Genomic DNA, 26,717 nt, shown 5'->3' with positions numbered 1-26,717 from the left:
GGCTAAATTTGAGAAGTGAAAGTATTAGTTGCTCATTCATGTCTGACTCTTTGTGACCCCATTGACTGTAGTCCACCAGGCTCCTCTGTCCATGGAATTCTGTAGGCAAGAATACTGCAGTGGGTTGCTATTCCCTTCTCTGGTGGATCTTGCAGACCCAGGGATTGAACCCAGGTCTCCTGCATTGCAAGCAGATTCTTTACTATCTGAACCACCAGGGAAGGCTTGAAGTCACTCTTATTAGCTAGTTAAAGGCCTCTTGATAGGGCCAAATTTTGGTCTTATGTAAAAATTGAGGGACATTTTATTAAAATTATCAAAGTGTATCTTTAAAATGTTGAAGGCACAAATTAATTGGATATCATCTAATTGCCTAAAGGAAAAAAAAATTGGCCTTAGTTGTGGATTTTTTGGAGGCTTGGAAAGAAGCCTTTTTCCCCTCCACAATGTATTACGAAAAATTTCAAAAATACAGAAAACGTGAAGAATTGCACACAAATACCTGTTTTACCTACCATCTGGATTCTGTAATTAACATTTCGCTGTGTTTGTTTAATCATGTATCTGTTGAAAAATTTTGATGATGTGTTTAAGCCTTTCTTTGTGGAAGAAGCATTGATGGGTAGAACCTACTGGATGGTTAGTTACTTTTGTGTGGTGTAGGATTTAATGGTTCTCTGATGTGGTAGTTCGTTTTTGAAGTTGATTATCTTGTGATTCCTATTATTATCACTGGCTGAGAGTTCAGTCATTTATTTTCAAATGAATGGCAACTAGATTATGTTACATAGACAAAAGCAAGGGAAATTGTTCGTAGAAAAGGTTTGCATCATCAGGAGCCCCAAATACTACCAACCTGCTTGTCCAGCTGATATAATTAATACCACATGAGTAACTACCATTTGTTGAGTGACTACTATATTCTAGAGCTTTATCTCATTTGAGGTCTTAAAGCAACTCTGTTAGCTGAGGGTGTTATTAGACGCATTTGGGTTAAGAAATTGAAGTTAAATAAGATTGAGATTGAATTATTTACCTAATGTCTCATCTGTTAAATGGAACAATTGGTATTTAAACTGAAGTCTCTCTTAACTCCAAAACCCACACTTTGAACCAGAAGTCTGTAGTGCTGCAAGTTCCCTTTATTGCAGAATTTATATTTTACATTCATTTATGTCTTCAGAATTGATCAGACTGGGCCACACCTAATATGAGCCTGATATAGTAGCATTCCTGTAGAAAGGGGGTATCATAAATATTTTTATGAGTATGAAGGCCTCTTAATTCTTGAGGATGGAGGACTCTTTTTGAAATCTGACATCCTGGGGTTTTTACTGACTCATTCTCTGAAGAAGTTTCCAGCTTGTATTAAATTGTCAAATGTATAGTATTCCTTCTGTAATTGAACCAGATAAGTATTACCAAGTGTGTTTAGAATATGACACTGGTAATTCTTTCCTGTTTTTTTTTTTTTTTTTTTTAAAGAGGGATTTGGGATGATAGCCAATTTGAAGTGTGGTCTTTCTGTTAAAGAAGTGAAACCCAAGCAAATTTCTTTGCTTGATGGCTGCTCTTAAGAGTAAGCCTCACCTGTTTCTCTGCTGATTTTCAGGGTTTATTTCTGTGAGGGACCCATAGGAGCAATGTATTCTAACTTGAAAACTGAATGAGTGGAGGTGTGTATTGAAAGCAGTAGTTCTTAACCTTTCTGAGATTACATACTCCTTTTTGAAGTGGATGAAATCTGTTAGCCCTCTTCCCTGAAAAAAAAAAAAAATGCATATATGTAGCCAAATACAATTTTGCATACAATTTCTGTAGGGGTTCACTGATTTTCCTCCGCCGCCACCACGAGCCTATCAACAGAGTTCCCCAGATTAGGAATCCTTTAAAGGGGAAGAATTAGGGAGCTGAAAAATAAGAGTGGAGCATTGCTTCTTAACTTTTTTCACAAGCGCTCATCTCATAAAGTTGATTGTATTCACATAAAAATCACATTTTTAGTATATAAGGTGTTTTCTTCAGTCTCTGAAGTGTTAGTTTTTCACTTTTTTTTTTTTTTTTAAACTTAAGGATATTTGTAAGTTAAGCTGATTCCTAGGGCTAGATCAAATTTTCTATGTTGATTTTTTAACTTTTACTTTTTCAATTTTATTTCTTCTACCATCAAAACATTTTCCCAGAACTGCTAATTAGATCAAAGATTTAGATGAAATCCTTTACCAGTCCCCAAATTTAGTTGTCCATTTCTTCTTTAACCAAAATCTGTTCATAACACATAGCTACATAGTACTTCTTTCCTTAATACACCTTCTAATGTGAGTGTTCAGGCATTGATCTTAGCAAATTACATGTTACATTACATGTAATGTTATGTTACATTAATCTTCACAGTGATCTGTTAGGGACTTACTGTCTCCATTTTATAGATGTGGAAAGCAATGGTAAGAAAGATTAAATGACTTGATTAAGATCAATTCTGGCAGGGCCAGGGTTTAAGCCCATGTAGGTCTCGCTCCAAAGCCCATTTTCTATTTTATCATCCTGCTTTGTGGTCAAAGAACTGACTGCTTCTTCTGGTCACTGGTCTGACCTGATCTGAACTTTAAAAGCTGAAATTTCCATCGGGGGCTGATTTTCTTCTATAGCTAGCCAGTTGTAAAATTGCCATATTTATGTGTGTGTGTGTGTGTATGTGTGTAAGTTAGATTTTAGGTTGTGAAACGTCAAGAGTGCTGAATTTACTGGCTAGATTGTTAGACCTGAAATAAGGAAGGAGGCTTGGCTGGATGATCTCCTGCCTGTTCTGTTTATATAAATGGATATTTCAGATACCATATGCTGACAGACAATTCTAGTGATTGAAAAGTTGGTGGAAGGCTTGTTACTAAACTTAGCATCATTTTCAAGAAGGAAAAACCCTAATGGTTTGGAACAGGACTGAAAAAGTTTAAAGGGTAAATAAGCTTTTGTCAAATTGACTAAAGGCCAGGTGTGTATTTCCTCACCCTCTTGGGATAGCCATGGAGGGAACCTCCAGGTCAGCTAGCTGCCTAGTGGTTTTTGCTGAGATAGCAGGCTGGGTCAGCATTCTGGGAACGTAGCTCAGTTTGCTGAGTGTTTTGTGAGACTCAGCATCTTTCTTGACAAAATTATTGTTCTTCCAAACCTTGTACTTTTCCTAGTTTTAGCCTTTATATACACAGTGGAACAGGAAGGAGAATGCGTAGGCTGATTTACTATGTAACCTTAACTGTACATTTTTTAGTTTGAACTGATTACACAGGGCTGAGACAGCACAGAACAGAAAAAAAGTAGATGGACTCCTGAAAGAGACTAATTGAAGTGATTGGGAGAGAACAAAGGATGTTGGGTTAGATAATAAAATTTTAGAGATGTTATCTCCTTGCTTTTCTTAAAACTGAGTGATAGAAGAAACTAGTGTGTATGAAGATATGATCATTTAATTCCCAAGGTAATGAAACTTGATATAAGGAAAAATGAAGTTGTCTGACTTGAATATATGGGGAGAAATCAGATACAAATGCCAGATAACTATCTTAAGTCAGTCACACTTTTTGAGTCTTTACAAATTAAGGAAGCGCATTTTGTAAAATTTTTCTTTTAATGAAATTCCCAGTTCCAAGAGGTTTATAAAGGACACAGAACAGTTCAAATGACAGGCTTGTTTAAAGTCACTTTATTGTATACATGCTTAGTTAGGATGAGGAAATTGGACGCTTTGGCTTTAAAAGCTTTGTTTTCCTCTTCAGCTTCCCCTTCCTTCCCGTGTGTTTTCCTAAGGCTGGAGTTCTAGTATAGGGGAAGAGTAGGTCTTCTCAGCTGTTACCATTTTTCCCCCCTGCCTTAAGTTCACACACACTTTTTCACATTATGATTTGTAAAAACATAAACAGCTTTTCTGGAACCAAACTGATCCTTCTTCTTTTCTAGTTCATACTTCATGACACTGGAGTGGGGGCAGGAGGGTGGAGCTCTAAGGTGTTTGGACCCTTCTGGTTTATGGGATTGTCTTTTTCCCTTTTTCCCCTTAGGAACGGCGTGAATGTTGAGGGGGCGACACACAAGCAGGTGGTGGACCTGATCCGAGCAGGCGAGAAGGAATTGATCTTGACAGTGTTATCGGTACCTCCTCATGAGGCAGATAATCTAGATCCCAGTGACGACTCGTTGGGACAATCATTTTATGATTACACAGAAAAGCAAGCAGTGCCCATATCGGTCCCCACATACAAACATGTGGAGCAGAATGGTGAGAAATTTGTGGTGAGTGTCAGCCCAACTCGATCCTCAAACACTTAGCTTTTGTTTCTCCCAATCTTATAATGTATGATATATATTAGCGCACTGGGATACATGACTGCAACCTAGGTCAGTCTGCCTACAAGGAATGTGGGTTTACACATAAATAAAGGACACTGACCCTGGTTTATTGCAGGGGTGAACTGCAGTAATGAAGAAGAGTCCTATTTCTGCTTAAGTATTTCTAGACAGTTTGAAGTTTCCATTCGGGCCTATTGTAATCATGTGTACGTTTTTTTTGTTTGTTCTTTTATTGGTTGTCATATCTCCTAGTGTCTCACTGTTGACTCTGTAGAGCTATAGAGCAAGATTAATTTTAAAGTGTGGTATCTTCTAAAGCATTTGGGTAATATAGTTTGTCCATGTTAGAACCTACGAGTGCCCTATACCCCTTTCATGTCTTGTTCTTTTTCATTTTCTTTGGAGATATCTGTGTGAATGGTTAATTCAGGTTTTCTCCAAGGTCCTCATTATATTCTGAATGCAATTCACATGGGCTACTTTATACATTTCCAATTTCTTGCTGTTGTAGATATGCAGGAAAGCCCATCTTGAATTTGGATGATATGTGCCAGCCCCTTTCTTAAATGCCTTTGTTTGTTCTTCAAAACCTAATTGCAGTGATCGCCCAATCTACTTAATTTTTCCCTTGGTTGCGGTATTCTTTATTTACCTTTGATGAGTCTGGGAGTAATGGTACAATGAGAAATTCACTAATCTTTGTGAAAAATACATTATGTTCTGTTAGTATTGGCAAACAGACTACGTGTATTTAAAGCTCTTTAAAGTTGCAGTCTCTGAAACAGATTTGTCCCCTGTATAGGAATGAGCTACTAGAATTTTATGTCAGCTGGTGTATGTATTCTCAGAGCCATACACACAAAATTTAGAGTTTTGTTTTACAGAGGTGATATACCTTTTGTCTTTAACCGTTTTTTAAATTGAAGTATAGTTAATTTACAATGTTGTGTTAATTTCAGGTGTGATTCAATTATACATATACATATATATCAGGTTGGCCAAAAGTTCATTCTGGTTTTTCTGCGACATTTTATGGAAAAACTCAAATGAACTTTTTGACCAACCCTCTGTCTATTATTTGTCAGATTCTTTTCCATTATAGGTTATTAAAAGATAACTGAATCTGGTTCCCTGTCCTGTATAGTAGGCCCTTGTTTATTTTATATGCAGCAGTGTATATATGTTAATCCCAAACTCCTGATTTATCTCTGCCTCACCCCCACCCGCTGCTATCCCACTATCCCCTTTGGTAACCATTAAGTTTTCTGTGCCTGTGAGCCTGTTTCTGTTTTGTAAATAAATACATTTGTATCATTTTTTTTCAAATTTCCACATTTAAGTGGTATCATATATTTGTTTTTTCTGTCTGACTTACTTTGTTTAGTATGATAATCTGTAGGTCCATCCATGTGTACTGCGTGCTAAATTGGTTCAGTCGTGTCTGACTCTGTGATTCTATGGACTATAGCCTGCTAGGCGCCTCTGCCCATGGGATTTCCCAGGCAAGGACACTGGAGTGGGTTGCCATGCCCTCCTCCAGGGGATCTTCCTGACTCAGGGATTGAACCTCCTTCTCTTATGTCTCCTGCATTGACAGGCGGGGTTTTTACCACTAGTGCTGCCTGGGAAGCCCTAATAGCATTATTTCATTCTTTTTATGGCTGAATAATATTCCATTCTATAAATGTTCTATGTCTTTTTTATCCATTTGTCAGTGGATATTTAGGTTGCTTCTGTGTCTTGGCTGTTGTGAATAGTGCTGCTGTGAACATTGATATGCGTGTATCTTTTCAAATTAGAGTTTTCTTCAGATATATGCCCAGGTGTGGGATTTCTGAGTCCTATAATAACTCTATTTTTAATTTTTTAAGAAACCTCCATACTGTTTTCCATAGTGGCTGCACCAATTTACATTCCCACTAATGAATGGTATAGGAAGGTTTCTTTTTCTCCACACCCTCTCCAGCATTTATTATTTCATTGTTAGTATATAGAAATGCAACAGATTTCTCTGTGTTAATTTTGTATCCAGCAACTTCACCTAATTCATTGATGAGCCCTAGTAGTTTTCTGATAGCATCTTTAGGATTTTCTGTGTATAGCATCATGTCATCTGCAAACTGTGACAGTTCTATTAAGTTGATGAAACAGCAATTGCAGTTATTCATTGTTGAACTATTACTGCTTGATATTGGAATACATTCTTAAAGAAATGTGGTCATGTTGTCCATCATGTTAATGTGCATTTCTTGCTGTATGTTTTTTTCTGATGACTTATTATTAGCTGTGTATTTTATATTTATTTCAGACTATGGAAATGATGTTAGACAAAAAGCAAATTCAAGCGATTTTCTTATTTGAGTTCAAAATGGGTCATAAAGCAGCAGAGATGACTTGTAAAATCAATGACACATTTGGCCCAGAAACTGCTAATAAACTTTCAGTGCAGTGTTGCTTCAACAAGTTTTCACAGGGCGCGAGAGCCTTGAAGAGGAGGAGCGTATTGGCTGGCCATTGGAAGTCGACAGTGACCAACTGAAAGTGACATCAGAGCTGATCCTCTTACAACTACACGAGAAGTTGCTGAAGAACTCAACATTGGCCATTCTATAGTTAGCCAGCATTTGAAGCAAATTGAAAAGGTGAAGAAGTTCAATAAATGGGTACCTCATGAGCTGACTGAAAATCAAAACAATCATTTTGAAGTATCATCTTCTCTTATTCTATGCAACAACAGTGAACCATTTCTCAATCGAATTGTGACTTGAGATGAAAAATGGATTTTATATGACTGTAGGTGACAACCAGCTCTGTAGTTGGATTGCGAAGATGCTCCAAAGTACTTCCCAAAGCCAGACTTGCACCAAAAAAAAGGTCATGGTCACTGTTTGGTGGTCTGCTGCCCATCTGATCCACTCCAACTTTCTGAATCCCAGTGAAACCATTATATCTGTAAAGTCTGCTCAACAGATCAATGAGATGCACTGAAAACTGCAATGCCAACAGCTGGTGTTGGTCAAAAGAAAGGGCCCAGTTGTCCTCCATGACAATGCCTGACTGCCCATTGCACAGCCAACACTTCAGAAATTGAATGAATTGGGCTAGGAAGTTTTGCCTCATCCACCGTGTTCACCTGACCTCTCAACAACCGAATGCTGCTACTTCAAGCATCTCAACAACTTTTATGCAGAAAATGCTTCCACAACCAGCAGGAGGCAGAAAACGGCTTTCAAGAGTTTGTTGAACCGGGAGGCATGGATTTTTACATTACAGGAATAAACAAACGTTTCTCGTTGGCAAAAATGTGTTGATTGTAATGGTTTCTATTTTGATTAGTAAAGATGTGTTTGAGCCTAGTTATAATGCTTTAAAATTCACAGTTTGAAGCCTTAATTATGTTTGCACCAACCTAATACTTCCTAATATGCTAGCAAAGTAATGCTCAAAATTCTCCAAGCCAGGCTTCAACAATACGTGAACCGTGAACTTCCAGGTGTTCAAGCTGGATTTAGAAAAGGCAGAGGAACCAGAGATCAAATTGCCAGCATCCAGTGGATCATCGAAAAAACAAGAGAGTTCCAGAAAAACATCTACTTCTGCTTTATTGACTACACCAAAGCCTTTCACTGTGTGGATCACAACAAACTGTGGAAAATTCTTCAAGAGATGGGAATACCAGACCTCCTTACCTGCCTCCTGAGAAATCTGTTTACAGGTCAAGAAGCAACAGTTAGAACTGGACATAGAACAATAGACTGGTTCCAAATCAGGAAAGGAATATGGCAAACCTGTATATTGTCACTCTGCTTATTTAACTTATATGCAGAGTACCTCATGTGAAATGCTGGGCTGGATGAAGCACAAGCTGGAGTCACGATTCCCGGGAGAAATATCAATAACCTCAGATATGCAGATGACATTACCCTTATGGCAGAAAGCAAAGGACTAAAGAGCCTCTTGATAAAAATGAAAGAGGAGAGTGAAAAAGTTGGTTTAAAACTCACCATTCAGAAAACTAAGATCATGGCATCCGGTCCCATCACTTCATGGCAAATAGATGGGGAAACAATGGAAACAATGACAGACTTTATTTTGTTGGGCTCCGAAATCACTGCAGATGGTGACTGCAGCCATGAAATTAAAAGATGCTTGCTCCTTGGAAGAAAAGCTATGACCAACCTAGACAGCATATTAAAAAGCAGAGATATTACTTAACCAACAAAGGTCTGTCTAGTCAAAGCTATGGTTTTTCCAGCAGTCATGTATGGATGTGAGAGTTGGACTATAAAGAAAGCTGAGTGCTGAAGAATTGATGCTTTTGAACTGTGGTGTTGGAGTAGACTCTTGAGATTCTCTTGGGCTGCAAGGAGATCAAACCAGTCAGTCGAAAAGGAAATTAGTCCTGTATATTCATTGGAAGGACTGATGTTGAAACTCCAATCCTTTGGCCACCTGATGTGAAGGACTGACTCATTGGAAAAGACCCTGATGCTAGGAAAGATTGAAGGCGGGAGGAGAAGGGGGCGACAGAGGATGAGATGGTTGGATGGCATCACTGACTCAATGGAAATGAGTTTGAGTAAGCTCCCGGAGTTGGTGATGGACAGGGAAGTCTGGTGTGCTGCAGTCTGTGGGGTCGCAAAGAGTTGGAAATGACTGAGCGAGCGAACTGAATACTTCTTCTCCAGTTTGAATTCCTTTTCTTTTTGTCTCTGATTGCTTTTGGCTAGGGCTTCTAAAACTGTTGAATAAAAGTGACAGGAATGGGTATCCTTGTCTTATTCCTGATCTTATAGGAAATACTTTCTTTCAGCCTTTCACTGTTGAGTATGATGTTAGCTGTGGATTTGTGATATATGGTTTTATTATGTAGAAGTATGTTCTGTCTGTGCCCACTTTCTGAAGAGTTTTTATCATAAACGGGTGTTGAATTTTATCAGAAGCTTTTTCTGTGGTTTTTATTCTTCAGTTTGTTAATGTGGTATATCACATTGATTGATTTGTGAATATTGAAAAATCCTTGCATCCCTGGAATGAATCCCACTTGGTCATGGCTTATGATCCTTTTAATGTATCGTTGGAGTCGGTTTGCTAGTATTTTGTTGAGGATTTTTATATCTGCCTGTAATTTTGTGTGTGTGTGTGTAACATCTTTTTTGGTTTTAGTATCAGGGTGATAGTGGCCTCATAGAGTGAGTTCAGATGTGTTCCTTCCCCTGCAATTTTTCAGAATGGTTTCAGAAGGATAGCTGTTAACTCCTCTCTAAATGTTTGGTAGAATTCACCTTCTAAGCCATCTGGTCTTGGACTTTTGTTTGTTGGGAGTTTTTAAATTCCTAATTTAATTTCGGTACTGGTAATTGGTCTGTTCATATTTTCTATTTCTTCCCTGTTCAGTCTTGGGAGATTGTACTAGTCTAAGAATTTGTCCATTTCTTCTAGGTTGTCCATTTTATGGGCACATAGTTGCTCGTAGTAGTCTCTTACGATCCTTCATAGAGGTACTTTTAATCATAAGACATGTAAGAAGTAGAAATCAAGGTCAGGTTCTAAAAATGGATCACATTGGATGTTGGCACCTTTGGGGAATTGCCTAAGACTTTGAGAACCTCTGTAGACTTAGAAAAGGAATGAAACTACTAATTGTCCTTTTTTAAAAATAAACTTCATTAAGCATAATATTCTTGGATTAACATTCATCACTGTTAAATGTCCAGTTTCGTGAGTTTTAATTAATGTACATAGTTTTATAATCACCACAGTCAATATAGAACATTTTCGTTGTCCCAGGAAGTTGCCTCACACCCCTTTGCGGTCATCTTCACTCCTTCCACTGCTTTCATCAACCACTGATCACCTTTCTGTCACTGTATTTTGTCTTTTCTTGAATGTAAACTAAATGAATAAGCAGGGTGACAATATACAGCCTTGATGTACTCCTTTTCCTATTTGGAACCAGTCCAGTTCTTTTTTTTTTTTTCCATGTCCAGTTCTAATTGTTGCTTCCTGACCTGTATACAGGTTTCTCAAGAGGCAGGTCAGGTGGTCTGGTATTCCCATCTCTTTCAGAATTTTCCACAGTTTATTGTGATCCACACAGTCAAAGGCTTTGGCATAGTCAGTAAAGCAGAAATAGATGTTTTTCTGGAACTCTCTTGCTTTTTCCCTGTATACAGGTTTCTCAAAAGGCAGGTCAGGTGGTCTGGTATTCCCATCTCTTTCAGAATTTTCCACAGTTTATTGTGATCCACACAGTCAAAGGCTTTGGCATAGTCAATAAAGCAGAAATAGATGTTTTTCTGGAACTCTCTTGCTTTTTCCATGATCCAGCGGATGTTGGCAATTTGATCTCTGGTTCCTCTGCCGTTTCTAAAACCAGCTTGAACATCAGGAAGTTCATGGTTCACATATTGCTGAAGCCTGGCTTGGAGAATTTTGAGCATTACTTTGCTAGCGTGTGAGATGAGTGCAATTGTGCAGTAGTTTGAGCATTCTTTGGCATTGCCTTTCTTTGGGATTGGAATGAAAACTGACCTTTTCCAGTCCTGTGGCCACTGCTGAGTTTTCCAAATTTGCTGGCATATTGAGTGCAGCACTTTCGCAGCATCATCTTTCACGATTTGAAATAGCTCAACTGGAATTCCATCACCTCCACTAGCTTTGTTCATAGTGATGCTTCCTAAGGCCCACTTGACTTCACATTCCAGGATGTCCGGCTCTAGGTGAGTGTGAGTGATCACACCTTCCTGATTATCTGGGTTGTGAAGATCTTTTTTGTACTGTTCATCTGTGTATTCTTGCCACCTGTTCTTAATATCTTCTGCTTCTGTTAGGTCCATACCATTTCTGTCCTTTATCGAGCCCATCTTTGCATGAAATGTTCCCTGGGTATCTCTAATTTTCTTGAAGAGATCGCTAGTCTTTCCCATTCTATTGTGTCCTCTTATTTCTTTGCATTGATCGCTGAGCAAGGCTTTCTTATCTCTTCTTGTTATTCGTTGGAACTCTGCATTCAGATGCTTTATCTTTCCTTTTCTCCTTTGCTTTTCGCTTCTCTTCTTTTCACAGCTATTTAAGGCCTCCTCAGACAGCCATTTTGCTGTTTTGCATTTCTTTTTCCTGGGGATGATCTTGCTCCCTGTCTCCTGTACGATGTCACGAACCTCTGTCCATAGTTCATCAGGCACTCTGTCTATCAGATCTAGTCCCTTAAATCTATTTTTCACTTCCACTGTATAGTCGTAAGGGATTTGATTTAGGTCATACCTGAATGGTCTAGTGGTTTTCCCCACTTTCTTCAATTTAAGTCTAAATTTGGCAATAAGGAGTTCATGGTCTGAGCCACAGTCAGCTCCTGGTCTTGTTTTTGCTGACTGTATAGAGCTTCTCCATCTTTGGCTGCAAAGGATATAATCAATCTGATTTCAGTGTTGACCATCTGGTGATGTCCAGGTGTAGCGTCTTCTCCTGTGTTGTTGGAAGAGAGTGTTTGCTATGACCAGTACATTCTCTTGGCAGAACTGTATTAGCCTTTGCCCTGCTTCATTCTGTACTCCAAGCCCAGATTTGCCTGTTACTCCAGGTATTTCTTGACTTCTTACTTTTGCATTCCAGTCCCCTATAATGAAAAGGACATCTTTTTTGGGTGTTAGTTCTAGCGGGTCTTGTAGGTCTTCATAGAACCGTTCAACTTCAGCTTCTTCAGCATTACTCTTTGGGGCATAGACTTGGATTACTGTGATACGCAGAGTACATCATGAGAAACACTGGGCTGGAGGAAGCACAAACTGGAATCAAGATTGCCGGGAGAAATATCAACAACCTCATATACGCAGATGACACCACTCTTATGGCAGAAAGTGAAGAATTAAAGAGCCTTTTGATGGAAGTGAAAGAAGAGAGTGAAAAAGTTGCCTTAAAGCTCAACATTCAGAAAACTAAGATCATGGCATCTAGTCTCATCACTTCATGGGAAATAGATGGGGAAACAGTAGAAACCGTGGCTGACTTTATATTTTGGGGGCTCCAAAATCACTGCAGATGGTGATTGCAGCCATGAAATTAAAAGACGCTTACTCCTTGGAAGGAAAGTTATGATCAACCTAGACAACATATTAAAAAGCAGAGACTACTTTGTCAACAAAGGTCCATCTAGTCAAGGCTATGGTTTTTCCTCTAGTCATGTATGGATGTGAGAGTTGGACTATAAAGAAAGCTGAGCACCGAAGAATTGATGCTTTTGAACTGTGGTGTTGGAGAAGACTCTTGAGAGTCCCTTGAACTGCAAGGAGATCTAACAAGTCCATCGTAAAGGAGATCAGTCCTGGGTGTTCATTGGAGGGACTGGTGTTGAAGCTGAAACTCCAGTCCTTTGGCCACCTGATGCAGAGAGCTGACTCATTTGAAAAGACCCTGATGCTGGGAAAGGTTGAGGGCAGGAGGAGAAGGGGACGACAGAGGATGAGATGGTTGGATGGCATCACTGACACAATGGACACGGGTTTGGGTGAACTCCAGGAGTTGGTGATGGACAGGGAGGCCTGGCGTGCTGCGGTTCCTGGGGTCGCAAAGAGTCGGACACGACTGAGCAACTGAACTAAACTGAACTGAAAATAAGTGAAACCATACCGTCTATAATCTTTCATGTCTAGGTTTGTTCGCTTAGTGTAGTTCTTCTAAGATTGATGCGTGTGGTTGCATAGACCAATAGATTATTGCCTTTACTGATAGTATTCCATTGGATGGATTTATTACAATTTATTTATCCATCCACTTGTTGTTGCCCATTTGTGTTGTTTCCAGTTTGGGCTGTTATTACTGAAGCTGCCGTGAAATAACATTAACGTACAAGTTTTTATGTAGAGTTATGTTTTCATTTCCCTTGAGTATATACATAGCTAGAAATGGCAATTGCAGGATCAAATGCTAAGTGTAAGTAACCTTATAAACTGTTTTTCAAAGAGGCTGTACTATTTTTGTATTCTCATCTGTAGTGGAGTGTTCCAGTTGCTCCATAACCTCTTGAACACTTGGTATTTTCAGGTTTTAAATTCTGGTCATTCTGAATATAATGGTAGCTCTCTCTGATTTTAATTTGCATTTGCCTAGTGACTCATGGTGAGTGCATTTTCATGTGCTTACTGGCTTTTTTTATATCTTCATTGTTGAGGTAGCTGTTCTACTCTTGCCCATTTAAAAAATTGGGCTGTTTGTCTTGTTATTTTGTGTAAGAGTTCTTTATGTATTCTGTATATGTCTTCTATCAGATAGATGCCTTGTAAAATATTTTTCCCAGTCTGTGGCTTGCCTTTTTATTTTATTTTTAGCTGCCTTTGGAAAAAAAAAAAAGCTATAAAGTTTGATGAAGTCTGGTTTGTCAATTTCTTTCTGTTATGGATGTTACTTTTTTGTATTCTAAGAAATCTGCCTGCCCCAAGGATGCAAATATTTTATATTTTCTTAAGAAAGTTTTATAGTTTTACCTTTCTGTTTTTGCAATAACTTTATTTTGAGGTTTGAGTCACATATCATAAAGTCACCCATTTAAAGTATACAGTTCAGTCGTTCTTGGTATGCTCAGCATTGTGCAACTATCACCACAATTTTAGAACATTTTCATCCTCTCAAAAAGAAACTTTGTATCCTTTAGCCTTCATTCTTCAAACCTCCTATCCCCTCTGGTCGTAGGCATCTACCTTGCATTTCTGTAGATTTGCCCATTCTGGATGTTTCATATAAATGGAGCCATATGTGTTTTCAAAGTTTATCCATGTTGTAGCATGTATCAACCAAATGGCATTCCATTTTATGAATATACCACATTTAACTTATCTGTTCTTCAGTTGATGGACATTTGGGTTTTTTCTACTTTTTGCTTCTTATGTATAATGCTGGATTGAGCATGTGTATACAAGTTTTTGTGTGGATACCTGTTTTCATTTCTCTTGGAAAGAAATACTCAGGAGTATGTAGAATCGCTGGGTTATATAATAACTTTTATGATGAACTTTTTGAGGAAATGCCAAATTGTTTTCCAAAGTGGCTGGATCCTGGTTTTCTTATTTGTTGTGTTTTTTTTTTGGCTGCTCTGTGCTTGAATGCAGGATCTTAGTTCCCTGACCAGGGATCAAACCCACACCCCTTGTATTAGAAGTGTGGAGTTTTAACCACTGGACTGCCAGAGAAATCCCAGTTTTATTCTTATGTTTAGGTCTGTGGTCCATTTTGAGTTGACTGTTTTATATGTGTAATCTAGGGGTCAAGGTTATTCTCCCCCAACCCCCGTCATGTGGACATCTTGTTTCAGCAGTTGTGTTGAAAAGACCATTCTTTCCCCATTGAAACGTCTTGACATTATTGTTGAAAATCAGTTGAACATATATGTGTGTTCTTATTTTTGTATTCATTGAGTATATGTCTGAACATTTTAATATTTATGTCGTTTTGAGTTTGTCCTCTGTTTAGTGTGTTTGTTTTCCTTGAGAATGGCTCATATCTTCTGAGTTCTTTGTATAGTGAGTAATTTTGGACTGTGTCCTGGTTATTATGAATGTTACAATTGTGTAGGCTCTGGATTCTGTGATATTCTTCTGAGGAATGTTGATGTGTTTATTTTACCTGGCAGTTAACTGAGTAAGCTGTGTCAGCTTCTGTGAGTTGTACAAGTCTCAGTACAGTTCTTTAAGCTTTTGCTGTGCTGCTTTTGAGTCTGTCTGATGTGTATATCATTTAGGGAGGAATCAGCCTGAGGTGTATGTGATGTTTGTTCACAGAGTTAAGGCATCTCTTTCTCTGATTCTCTCTCCTTCGGGATTCCCCACTCATTTTGGTGGCATCTGTGATTGCCCAGAACCTGTCTCTCTTTCCTCCAGCCAGAAAGAGGTCTGTTGGAGTTTTAGTTGCTTAAGTTATGCTACTCTTTGACTGAGGTCTACTATGAAAGCAAAACTCCCAAAAGTAGGAAACTCCCCAGCTTTTTGTCAGTTGCTTTATGTTTTGACTCCTATCTACAATTTTAGGGTACTATTCAGAATCCTCAAGTAATTGGTTTTTGTATTTTTTTCCAGAGTTTGTGGTTGTTCACTGTGAGGGTTGGTCTATAGTGAGTTTACCTGAAGCATAATCTTCAGTTCTACCCATTTTTTATGTGTAATGAAGCTATTATGTTGTTTTGATGAATTGATCCCTTAAACATTCTCTCTTGTAATGTTCTTTGTTCTGAAGTCCTGCTCTAATGTTAACATATAGCCACTAATAGTCATTTCAGCCTTCTTTTGATTATTGTTTTCATTGGATATCTCTTCCGTCCTTTTTAACCTATCTGTATAATTATATTTGAAATGAGTTTATTGTAGATAGCATATAATTGTGTCTTGCTTTTTTATGCAGTCTGGAAATCTTGGTCTTTTATTTACAGTGCGTAGTCTGCTACCTTAGTATAATTATTGATATAGTTAAAATTAAGTCTGCCATCTTATTCTTTGTTATCTGTATCTCATCTGCTCTTTATTCCTCCTTTCTTGCTCTTTTCAATTAATAGAATATTTTTAATGATACCATGTTATCTCTATATAATTTGTTTCATTTTGTTAGTGGTTGTTCTAGGTTTACAGTATGCATCTTTATAAATAGTATCTTTAATACATTATTGCTTCTCAGTGTAAGAATTTACTAATGATATATTTCATTTCTACCTTTTATCCTTTGTGCTGTTGTTATACATTTTTCTTCTATATGTATGATAAATTTTATGAGATTTTGTTGTTGTCTTTGCTTTAAGTAATTAAAGAGATTGAAAATGAGAAGAGTTTCTTTATATTTAAGCACGTATTTCCATTTCTTGTGTTTTTCGTTCCTTTGTATAATTGTAGTTTCAGTTTCCATCTGGTATCATATTCCTTCTGCCTGAAGAAATTCCATTAATATTCTTGTAGTGTAGATCTGCTGGCAGTGATTTCTCTTAGCTTTTGTTGATCTGAAGAAGTCTTTATTTCACCCTTATATTTGAAAGGCATAAAATTCAGGGATGATGATTTTTTTTCTTTCAGTACATTAAAAATGTCATGCCAAGGAATCAGCTCTTAGTTTCATCAGTCTTTTCTATTATTCTGTTGTTATTTAGTCTCTTTCATTTATTTCTGGTCTGATCTTTATGGTCTCTTTCCTTCTACTAACTTTAGGTTTTGCTTGTGTTTTTTTCTAGTTACTTTACGTGTAAGTTTAGCTTGTTTATTTGAGATTTTTCTTGTTTCCTGAAGTAGACTTATATTGTTATAAACATCTCTTAGAACTGCTTTTGTTGTTTGCATAGGTTTTGGATCATTGTGTTTTCATTTGTCTCCATGTATTTTTAAATTTCCTCTTCGATTTCTTCACCCATTGTTTTTGTTGAGTAGCATATTGTTTAGCTTCCATGTGTTTGTGGTTTTTGCAGTTTTTTTCTGTAATTCATTTCTAGTCTCATAGCATTGTGGTCAGAAAAGATGTTTGATATGGTTTCAATCTTAAATTTCATGAGACTTGTTTTGTAGTCTAGTATGTGATCTGTTCTGGAGACTGTTCTATGTGCACTTGAAAAGAATGAATAATTTGCTTCTTTTGGGTGGGATGTTATACATGCTAGCAAAGTACTGCTCAGAATCCTTCAAGCTAGGCTTCAACAGTATGTGAACCTAGAACTTCCAGACTTACAAGCTGGATTTGGAAAAGGCAGAGGAACCAGAGATCTAATTGCTGACATCTGTTGAATCATAGACAAAGCTAGAGAATTCCAGAAAAGCGATTACTTCTGCTTCATTAACTATGCTGAAGCCTTTGACTGTGTAGATCACAACAAACTGGAAAATTCTTAAAGAGATGGGAATACCAGACCACCTGACCTGCCTTCTGAGAAACCTGTATGCAGGTCAAGAGGCAACAGTTACAACTGGACATGGAACAACGGACTGGTTCAAAATTGGGAATGGAATATGACAGGGCTGTATATTGTCACCCTGCTTATTCAACTTATATGCAGAGTATATCATGTGAAATGCCATGCTGGATGAAACACAAGTTGAAATCAAGATTGTGGGAAGAAATATCAAGTATGCAGATGACACCACCCTTATGGCTGAAAGCAAAGAAGATCTAAAGAGCCTGTTGATGAAAGTGAAAGAGGAGAGTGAAAAGTTGTCTTAAAACTCAGCATTCAAAAAATGAAAGTCATGGCATCCGGTCCCATCACTTCATGGCAAATAGATGGGGAAGCAGTGGAAACAGTGACAGACTTTATTTTCTTGAGCTCCAGAATCTCTGTGGATGGTGACTGCAGTCATGAAATTAAAGGACACTTGTTCCTTGGAAGAAAGGGAATGATAAACCTAGACAGCATATTAAAAAGCAGAGACATTACTTTGCCTACAAAGGTCCATCTAGTCAAAGCTATGGTTTTTCCAGTAGTCATGGATGGATGTGAGAACTGGACAGTAAAATAAGCTGAGTGCTGAAGAACTGATGCTTTCAAACTGTGGTGCTGGAAAGGACTCTTGAGAGTCCCCTGGACTGCAAGAAGATCAAACCAGTCAATCCTAAAGGAAATCAGTCCTGAATATTCATTGGAAGGACTGATGCTAAAGCTAAAGCTCCAATCCTTTGGCCACCTGATGGGAAGAGCTGACTCACTGGAAAAGACCCTGATCCTGGGAAAGACTGAAGGCAGGAGGAGAAGCGGGTAACAGAGGATGAGATGGTTGGATGGCATCACCAACTTAATGAATATGAGTTTGAGCAAACTCCAGGAGATGGTGAAGGACAGGGAAGGCTGGCGTGCTACAGTCCATGGGGTTGCAAAGAGTCGGACACAACTGAGTGACTGAATAGCAACAACAGCAACTATATATATATATATAGTTGTCCATCTGGTTAAGTCCATTTGGTCTGATGTGTCATTTAAGGCTAGTGTTAATTATTGATTTTCTTCTTTTTTTTTTCGCCATAGCACTTGGCATGTGGGTCTTAGTTCCCCGCCGGCCCCCCCCCCCCCGCCCCCAGAGATTGAACCCACAACTCCTGCATTGGCAGTGCAGAGTCTTAACCACTGGAATGCTGGGACTATCCCTCATTATTGATTTTCTCTTTGGATTATCTCTCCATTGATGTAGGTGTGGTGTTAAAGTCCTGTACTGTCATTGTGTTACTGTCAGTTTGTCCCCCTTTATATTTATTAATATTTGCTTTATGTATTTAGGTGCTCCTATGTTGGGTGCATGGGCTTCCCTGGTGGCTCAGATGGTAAAGAATCTGCCTGCAATGCAGAAGACCTGGGTTTGATCCCTGGGTTGTGAAGATCCCCTGGAGAAGGGAATAGCAACCCACTCCAGTATTCTTGCTTGGAGAATTCCATGGACAGAGGAGCCTGGCGGGCTATAGTCCATGAGGTGTCAAAGAGTCGGACATGACTGAGCGACTAACACAGCAGCAACAGCGTGTTGGGTACATACATATTTACAATTGTTACATCTTACTGGATTGATTCATTGATTGTTATGTAATTTTCTGCTTTATCTCTTATTACAGACCTTGTTTTAAAGTGTATTTGGTTTGATATAAGTATTGTTACCCTGGCTTTCTTTACATTTCATTCATATGGCATACCTTTTTCCATTCCCTCCTTTTCTGCCTGTGTGTCTTTAGATCTGAAGTGAGTTTCTCTTAGGCAGCATATATATGGTTCTTGTTTGTATATCCATTCAGCAGCTCTGTGTCTTTGATTGGAATACCTAGTCGACTTATATTTAAAGTAATTGGATAGATTTGTACTTATTGTTGTTTTATTAATTGTTTGGGGGTTGTTTTTATGGCCCTTTTTTGTTCTTTTCTTTGTCTTTTGCTTTTTACCACGTCTTTAGCGTTCTGTTTGGATTCCTTTCTCTTCTTTGTGTGTATATCTTGTGTAGACGTTTGGTTTGTGATTACCATGAAGTTTATATATAGCAGTCTGTCACTCGATTAAGTTTCTGATCCCTTAATTTTGAATGCATTTTAACAATCCTGTGTTTTTACTCCTCACCATGTTTATTGTTTTTAACATCATATTTTACATCCTTTTTTGATGTGTATATCTCTTAACTGCTTATTGTGATATCGGTGATTTTGATACTTTTGTCTTTTAACCTCCCTTCTAGCTTTATAACTGACTGATCAACTAACTGCCTTTACTGTATGTTTGTCTTTTCCTTTCCTAATTTCTTATTTCTAGTTGTGGCCTTTTTTGCATAGAGAAGTCCCTTTAGCATTTCTTGTAAAGTTGGTTTCATAGGGCTAAACTCTTTTAGCTTTTGCTTGTCTGTAAACCTTTTTTGATTTTCTCCTTCAAATCTGAATAATATCCTTTCCAGGTAGAGTATTCTTGGTTGTGGCTTTTTTCCTTTCATCATTACAGTATACTGTGTCACTCCCTACTGGTCTGCGGTTTCTGCTGAAAAGTTGACTGATAGTCTTATGGGAGTTAGTTCCCTTGTGCATAACTAGTTGCTTTTCCTTTGTTGCTTTTAATATTCTTTCTTAATCTTTAATTTTTGCTGTTTTAATGACAGTGTGTCTTGGTGTGGTCCTCTTTGGGTTAGTTTGTTTGGGACTCACTGTGCTTCCCAGATCTGGATGTCTGCTTTCTTTTCTAAGTTAGGAAAGTTTTTAGTTACTACATCTTCAAATAAGCTCTCAGCACCTTTTATTTCTTTTCTCCTTCTGGGACCCCTGTTAAATGAATGTTATATGCTTGATGTTGTCCTAAAGGTCTCATTTTTAAAAATTATTTTTCCTTTTTTCTGTTCAGTTTGAGTTATTTTCTTTACTCTGTCTTCTAGTTTTCTGATTCATTCCTCTGTATCATCTAATCTGTTATTGAATCCTTCTAGTGTATTTTTTATTTTAGTTACTGTATTTTTCATCTGTTTGGGTCTACTTTATATTTTCTAACTCTCTGTTAGAAAAATTCTGACTTCTCACTGTGTTCATCTAGTCTTCTCCAAAGTTCTTTGAACATTTTTATGGTCATTACCTTGAAATCTTTGTTGCATAAATTGCTTATCTCTATTTCACTTAGTTCTTCTTCTGGGGTTTTGTCTTATTCCTTTGTTTGGAACATATTCCTCTGTAGCCTCATTTTGCCAGTTCTGTGTTTTTATTTCTATGTATTTGGTAGGTTGGTATGTTTCCTTATCATGGAGAAGTGGCCTTAAGTAGGAAATACCTGTGGGCCAGCAGCATACTTGCTTCTGGTCTCCAGACCTTTATGCTTTAGGGGTGCCATCTATATGGGCTGCATGAGCCCTTCTGTTGTGGCAGGCTGACTGCTTGAGGCACATTGGTAGGCATGGCTGACTCCTGATTGGGTTGGTTGCCAAGCCTTGCCTAGTGCAGAAGCTATCAGCCACTGGTGGGTGGGGCCGTGTCCTGGGAGGGTTCTGGGTCAGATGTCAGACTGCTGGTGAGTGGGGCCAGTTCCTGACTCAGCTGGCTGAGGGGTCTGGGGTTTTCCACAGTTGATATTGGCCCATTGGTGGGTGAGCCTTGATCCCTGGGCAGCTGGCCAATAAATATATATGGAGAGACGATAATCAGCATCATTAATAATCTTGGAACTGTAAATTAGGACCAGAGCAAGAAATCTTTTCATACCCATTCCATTTGCAAAAATTAAGAGGATCTTTTTATATTATTACTGAAAAGGAGTGTAAGGAGCATAAATTTATGTAACTGCTTTAGCTTATAAGTTGGCATTGTCTCCTTAGGTTGAATGTTCACATACCTTATAATTCTGAAGTTCCTCACATAGAGTATATCCAGGAGAATCTCTTATATTACTGTATATACTACAGGCAGCACATGCACCAATGTTCACAGTAGCATTGTTCATAATGGCTAAAACCAAGAAATATTAAAACCCAGAAACAACCTAAATGTATGTCAACAGAACAGATTTTTTAAAAAATGTAAAACAACAAAGTGTTATGTACAGTAGAATAAACCACAAAGATATATAGCATTGTGGATGAGACTATGTGAAAAAATAAGTGCCAAAAAGTCTTATTCTGCATGATAGACTTTTAATAAAACTGAAATATCCTTCAAAAATTAAAATAAGGACTTTCTTGATGGTCCAGTGGTTAAGAATCTGCCTGCCAATGCAGAGGACACAGGTTTGATCCCTAGTCTGGGAAGATTCCATGTACCTTGAGGCAGCTAAACCCATGCACCACAACTGCTGAGCCCACGTGTCACAACTGCTGAAGCCCATGTGCTCTAGAGCCTGTGCTGTGCAACAGGAGAAGCTGCTGCAGTGAGAAACCCACACACCACATCTAGAGAGTAGCCCCACCTTCCCACAGCTAGAGAAAAGCTGCACACAGCAACAAAGACCCAGGGCAGCCAAAAAATGAACATAAAAAATAAAAATGTAAAGAGTACATGTAAACGTAGGAATAAACTATGAAAAGAAAAACAGGAATAATGAAACACGGTTGAGCCTAATAATTTTGAGAGAGAAACAGGGAGATGGGGTGAAGGAGGCAGAGACTATGTGGTTAGGGATGTTTTTGTCAAGGCCTTAGTTTTTAGTTTATTTTTTACAGTGTTCAGTTCAGTTCAGTTCAGTCACTCAGTCGTGTCCGACTTTTTGCTACCCCATGAATCACAGCATGCCAGGCCTCCCTGTCCATCACCAACTCCCGGAATTCACTCAAACTCATGTCCATCGAGTCGGTGATGCCATCCAGTCATCTCATCCTCTGTCGTCCCCATCTCCTCCTGCCCCCAATCCCTCCCAGTATCAGGGTCTTTTCCAGTGAGTCAATTCTTGGCATGAGGTGGCCAAAGTATTGGAGTTTCAGCTTCAGCATCAGTCCTTCCAATGAACACCCAGGACTGATCTCCTTTAGGATGGACTGGTTGGATCTCCTTGCAGTCCAAGGGACTTTCAAGAGTCTTCTCCAACACCACAGTTCAAAAGCGTCAGTTCTTCAGCACTCAGCTTTCTTCACAGTCCAACTCTCACATTAAACATAACTAAATTGGGATTTCCCTGGTGGTCCAATGATTAAGACACTCTGTGCTTCCACTGCAGGAGGTGTGAGTTCAATCCCTGGTTGGTGAAGATCCCACATGCAGTGTGGAATGGCAAAAAAAAAAAAATCAATTAAATAAATTTTAAAAGATAAAAATATCTGAATTAAATATCCAAACAGAGTTCATCAAAATGAGACTGTGTTATGAACCAAGGATTGTTGTTAACCCAATTCTATACACCTGAGGTCCAAATAAAGAAAATAGATGCCATTTACGATCTACATTAGGGAAAACACACACACGTAGCCTAAGTTCTTTAGTAGCATCTTGTTGTCTTTTGATTTTTTTCTTTCCAAGAAGAAACCTAAATACTTCAGCATTGGGAAAGAATCCCTTAGTTAAGGATCTCATGCATTTCACTCAGAAATCAGATAAGAATGCTGAATCTCCTTTTGCTGTTATAAGCAGCTTGTGAATAGCCAATAAGGTGTCCTTTGGAAGACAAATTTTCAGCTAAAAGCAAGATTAAATGGCAAGGTGGCATTGGAAACAATTTGTTGGTCCTAATGTACATTGAGGATTTATGCAGATCAGTAGCATGAACCAGATGAATGTCTGTTTGACATTTGGAGGCAGAACTTGGGTGGTGGTGTCATTCTTTTTTTCTTCTTCTTGGAGGATAATTGCTTTACAATATTGTGTCTGATCACTTTTGCATTGTTTAAGGAGATTCTCTTCTGTGTGTTCAGTAGCACAATTCATGTGGGTTACTAGAGACTTGAGAAAGAACATTTTAATATTCAGATCCTACACAGAATGAGATGTTACCATTTAAAAGCCTTAAGAAATCTGTAAGTGGGGATTAAGGAACCAACAAAATAAAGATCTCTGTTACCTGGAATTTTGTTTTTTGATATTGAATATAGAGCCCAGATATTACTAGAATTGCTTTCCCTACAGTGGTTTGTGCTTTTGTGAGAATTTATCAGTTACCACTTTCTGGCATTCATTCCACAGAATTGAGTCATGAGGATAAAGCAAAATGGTATGGCATGGATTTTCAACATTTACATATAGAGAAATTTAAAAATTATTTCAAAGCTGATTTTTGAAACTTTTATTTGCAGAATCCAGAAATTTAGACATTATTTCAAAGCTGAATTTTGAAACTTTTATTTGCAGAATCCAGATCACCGATCAGATAAGTTTTACACTTTGCCCACTCATAATTCATTCCTTTTCCCTCATTGGGGTCGAACTCAGCAAAGAGTATCTCAAGAGGGCAATAACTTGTTACCCTTGGAAGCTGACTTTGCAATCTGAACATTCCAACTTTTGAAGTTTTGTAGGATATGGTCAGTTGGAGAAGACAGTGACCAGTGATCGTTAAATTCAACATGTTCTCGCAAGCTGGACAAACTGTCTAATTCCATGTATGAGCCAGCCAGTCTGGGGTTTACATTAAGATGGAAAGATCCTAGAAGTACTGCCTGCCTGCCTATATCTTTAGTCCCTATTTTATGATAATCTCCTTCTTGTCTGGCAAATATATTTTTTGACAGACCATTCTCATTTGTAATGAGACCATGGTCATTTCTCATGGACTTTCACGAGTTGATTCAGTGGGGAATCAGTCCTTTTCTTTGCAAATGAGTGTGTCCAAATCAGCGAAATGAATACTAATGGATCATAGGTTAATTTTAAGGACAAATGAAGAACAAAGCATCACTGTTGTAATATATTTTTGTATGTTTTTCGTTTGCTAAGCACCGCTAATATAAAAATGGTTTAGCTCTTGTGGAAGCCATTCCTACCTGCATGGATGTATTACTGAACTGTCAGGCATCCTATTTATAGTTCTGTTCCCTTTGACTTCACATTTAAGTGGGAAGAGGTGGGTGGTGAGAGGCTATTTGATGTTACTGTTCTCACCTTATGAGAAACTGAAATTTTAGGGTTGAAATCGTCACAAAGGCCTCTTAAGTTTTAGGATTCTTTCTACCCTAAGAAATGTTTTGTTAGACTTGAGATCACTCAAGTGATCATCACTGGGGAAATGTAGTCATAGTCTTTAGAAGGCAGTGATGGGAATACTTGGTATTATGTGTGATTCATTACAATCAGTTACAAATTTGCATGATAATTATAAGAAGAAAACTTGTTGATCAGGATTGTATTCATTCCCTGGACACTGATAGTAGTTAGAGGCTTTGCTTATGGGAGGATCATAGGAGGAGAGTTGTGAGAGAGGAGTTTTGAATGACTAAATTATTATTACATTTAATTTATACTTCTTAAATCATAGAAGCATGGAAAAGATTCTTCTTGAGACTGAAGGAAATGGTTTGGTGTATACATTCTCAGTGTCTAAGTCTTTGTTTATGTATTAAATTGAAGTATAGTTGATTTAGAGTAATTGTGTTAACTACATCTGTACAACAAAGTGATTCAGTTATATATATATATTCTTTTGTAAGAATATATATATATTCTTTTTTGTATACATTCATACATATATATATATACACTTTCTTTTTTATGTTCTTTTCCATTATGGTTTATCATAGGATATTGAATATAGTTCTCTATGCTGTACAGTAGGACCTTGTTGTTCATCCATTCTGTATATAAAAGCTTACGTCTGGTAACCCCAGCCTGCTACTCCCATCTCTCCCCCAACCCCTTCCCTCTTAGCAACCACCAGTCTGTTCTATGTTCAGTGACTAAGTCTTGATTACACGAGTAGATGACCTGTTTTGTGCACGTTTAAATTTTTGACTGATTTTTGCTAATCCAGTAAGTGTGATTTGGGGCTAATTTTCCCATCTCTGTGTAATTTGATATGTTCTGAGACTACAAAGTTACTTACTTGATGTTTTTGTATCATGTATCCTACCACTTTCCTTTATGAGGACACATATCTAAGAATTGCACATATATACATTCATTTCTCCATCAAATATTTACTGAGTGCCTACCGTGCCCCAGGCCCTATTCGAGAAGCTTGGCATGCATCTGTGAACAATAGATAAAAATCTGTCTACTTTTTTATGAGGATTATTAACTGTTTATTATTATGAGGAGGTCCTTAGAGTACATTTATTCTTCAGCTTTTTGTTAACTCTGTTTTAATGTTGGAAAGGAGAAGACCAAAACTAGGGACATCTGATTTTAAAAAGGAGCTTTGGCAAAAATGATCTTTTTGGTAGCAAAAATACCAGTATTGCTTACATCATTGTTTAGACCTTTTCTTTGGAAATGTGGTTCACACACAAATGTCAGTCACTTTGCTTTATGATCAGTTCTAACTTTTTTACATCTCTCTCCAAATTTGCTTGCTTGTTCATTCACATTGGCTTTGAATGATTTTTAATTTTCTGAAAATAAAAACTGATAATTGGCTCCAAAGATATTTAAAACAGTGTGCTGGAGTTTAATTGTAATAGCAAAAATAAGATCATGGGCCCCTTGAAGGCAGTATCTGTCTTTTTTACATACAATTTCTGGCATGTTTATTAAAAGTAAATCTTGTTTTATGGTGACCTTGAATGTAAATTCTCTGTTAAGTATATAGAGAAATATACCTGCTGCTGCTGCTGCTGCTGCTGCTAAGTCACTTCAGTTGTGTCCGACTTTGCAACCCCATAGATGGCAGCCCACCAGGCTCCCTCGTCCCTGGGATTCTCCAGGCAAGAACATTGGAGTGGGTTGCCATTTCCTTCTCCAATGCATGAAAGTGAAGTCGCTCAGTTGTGTCCGACTCTTCATGACCCCATGGACTGCAGCCTACCAGGCTCCTTCATCCATGGGATTTTCCAGGCGAGAGTACTGGAGTGGGGTGCCATTGCCTTCTCTGATCTAACCAGTGTTAATCTGAGCCTGACTCTAGGTGATTCTGTGATTTAATATGTAGTAAGTAGGCTTTTTTTTTGTCCTTCCCCCTCACCAGGTCTACAATGTTTACATGGCAGGGAGGCAGCTGTGTTCTAAGCGGTACCGGGAATTTGCCATCTTACACCAGAACCTGAAGAGAGAGTTTGCCAACTTTACATTTCCCCGACTTCCAGGGAAGTGGCCATTCTCTTTATCAGAACAGCAATTAGATGCCCGACGTCGGGGGTTGGAAGAATATCTAGAAAAAGGTAAGCCAGCCTATTAAACTCTATTATCTTGAGTAAACATCTGGTCAAGATAGTATGTTGTGGCTCCTAAGCTGCATAGCTAAGTTTCCGGAAACTCAATAGTGAAAGTCACATTTCTGACTATAGATGTTGATTGATCTGAGCGTTAAAGCCCAACACTGAACTGTTCAGTACAACAGTTAATAG

The 26,717-nt window shown here is 38.1% G+C and overlaps 1 protein-coding gene across 2 annotated transcripts in view; it reads left to right on the top strand.

Annotated features, from left to right (window-relative positions):
• SNX27 (sorting nexin 27) overlaps positions 1 to 26,717 on the top strand; it is a 79,526-nt gene that overhangs the window by 22,316 nt on the left and 30,493 nt on the right. For both annotated transcript variants that reach the window (XM_010803021.4, NM_001098956.2), the window contains exons 2-3: positions 4,056 to 4,287; positions 26,339 to 26,531. In XM_010803021.4, coding sequence (XP_010801323.1) covers positions 4,056 to 4,287; positions 26,339 to 26,531 — 425 coding nt within the window. The remainder of the gene's footprint in view (positions 1 to 4,055; positions 4,288 to 26,338; positions 26,532 to 26,717) is intronic.

The sequence above is a fragment of the Bos taurus genome, chromosome 3, assembly GCF_002263795.3.
Source record: "Bos taurus isolate L1 Dominette 01449 registration number 42190680 breed Hereford chromosome 3, ARS-UCD2.0, whole genome shotgun sequence".
Classification (NCBI taxonomy): Eukaryota; Metazoa; Chordata; class Mammalia; order Artiodactyla; family Bovidae; genus Bos; species Bos taurus.
Note: the sequence above shows the minus strand (reverse complement) of the source record. Positions and strands in the feature narration are given on the sequence as shown.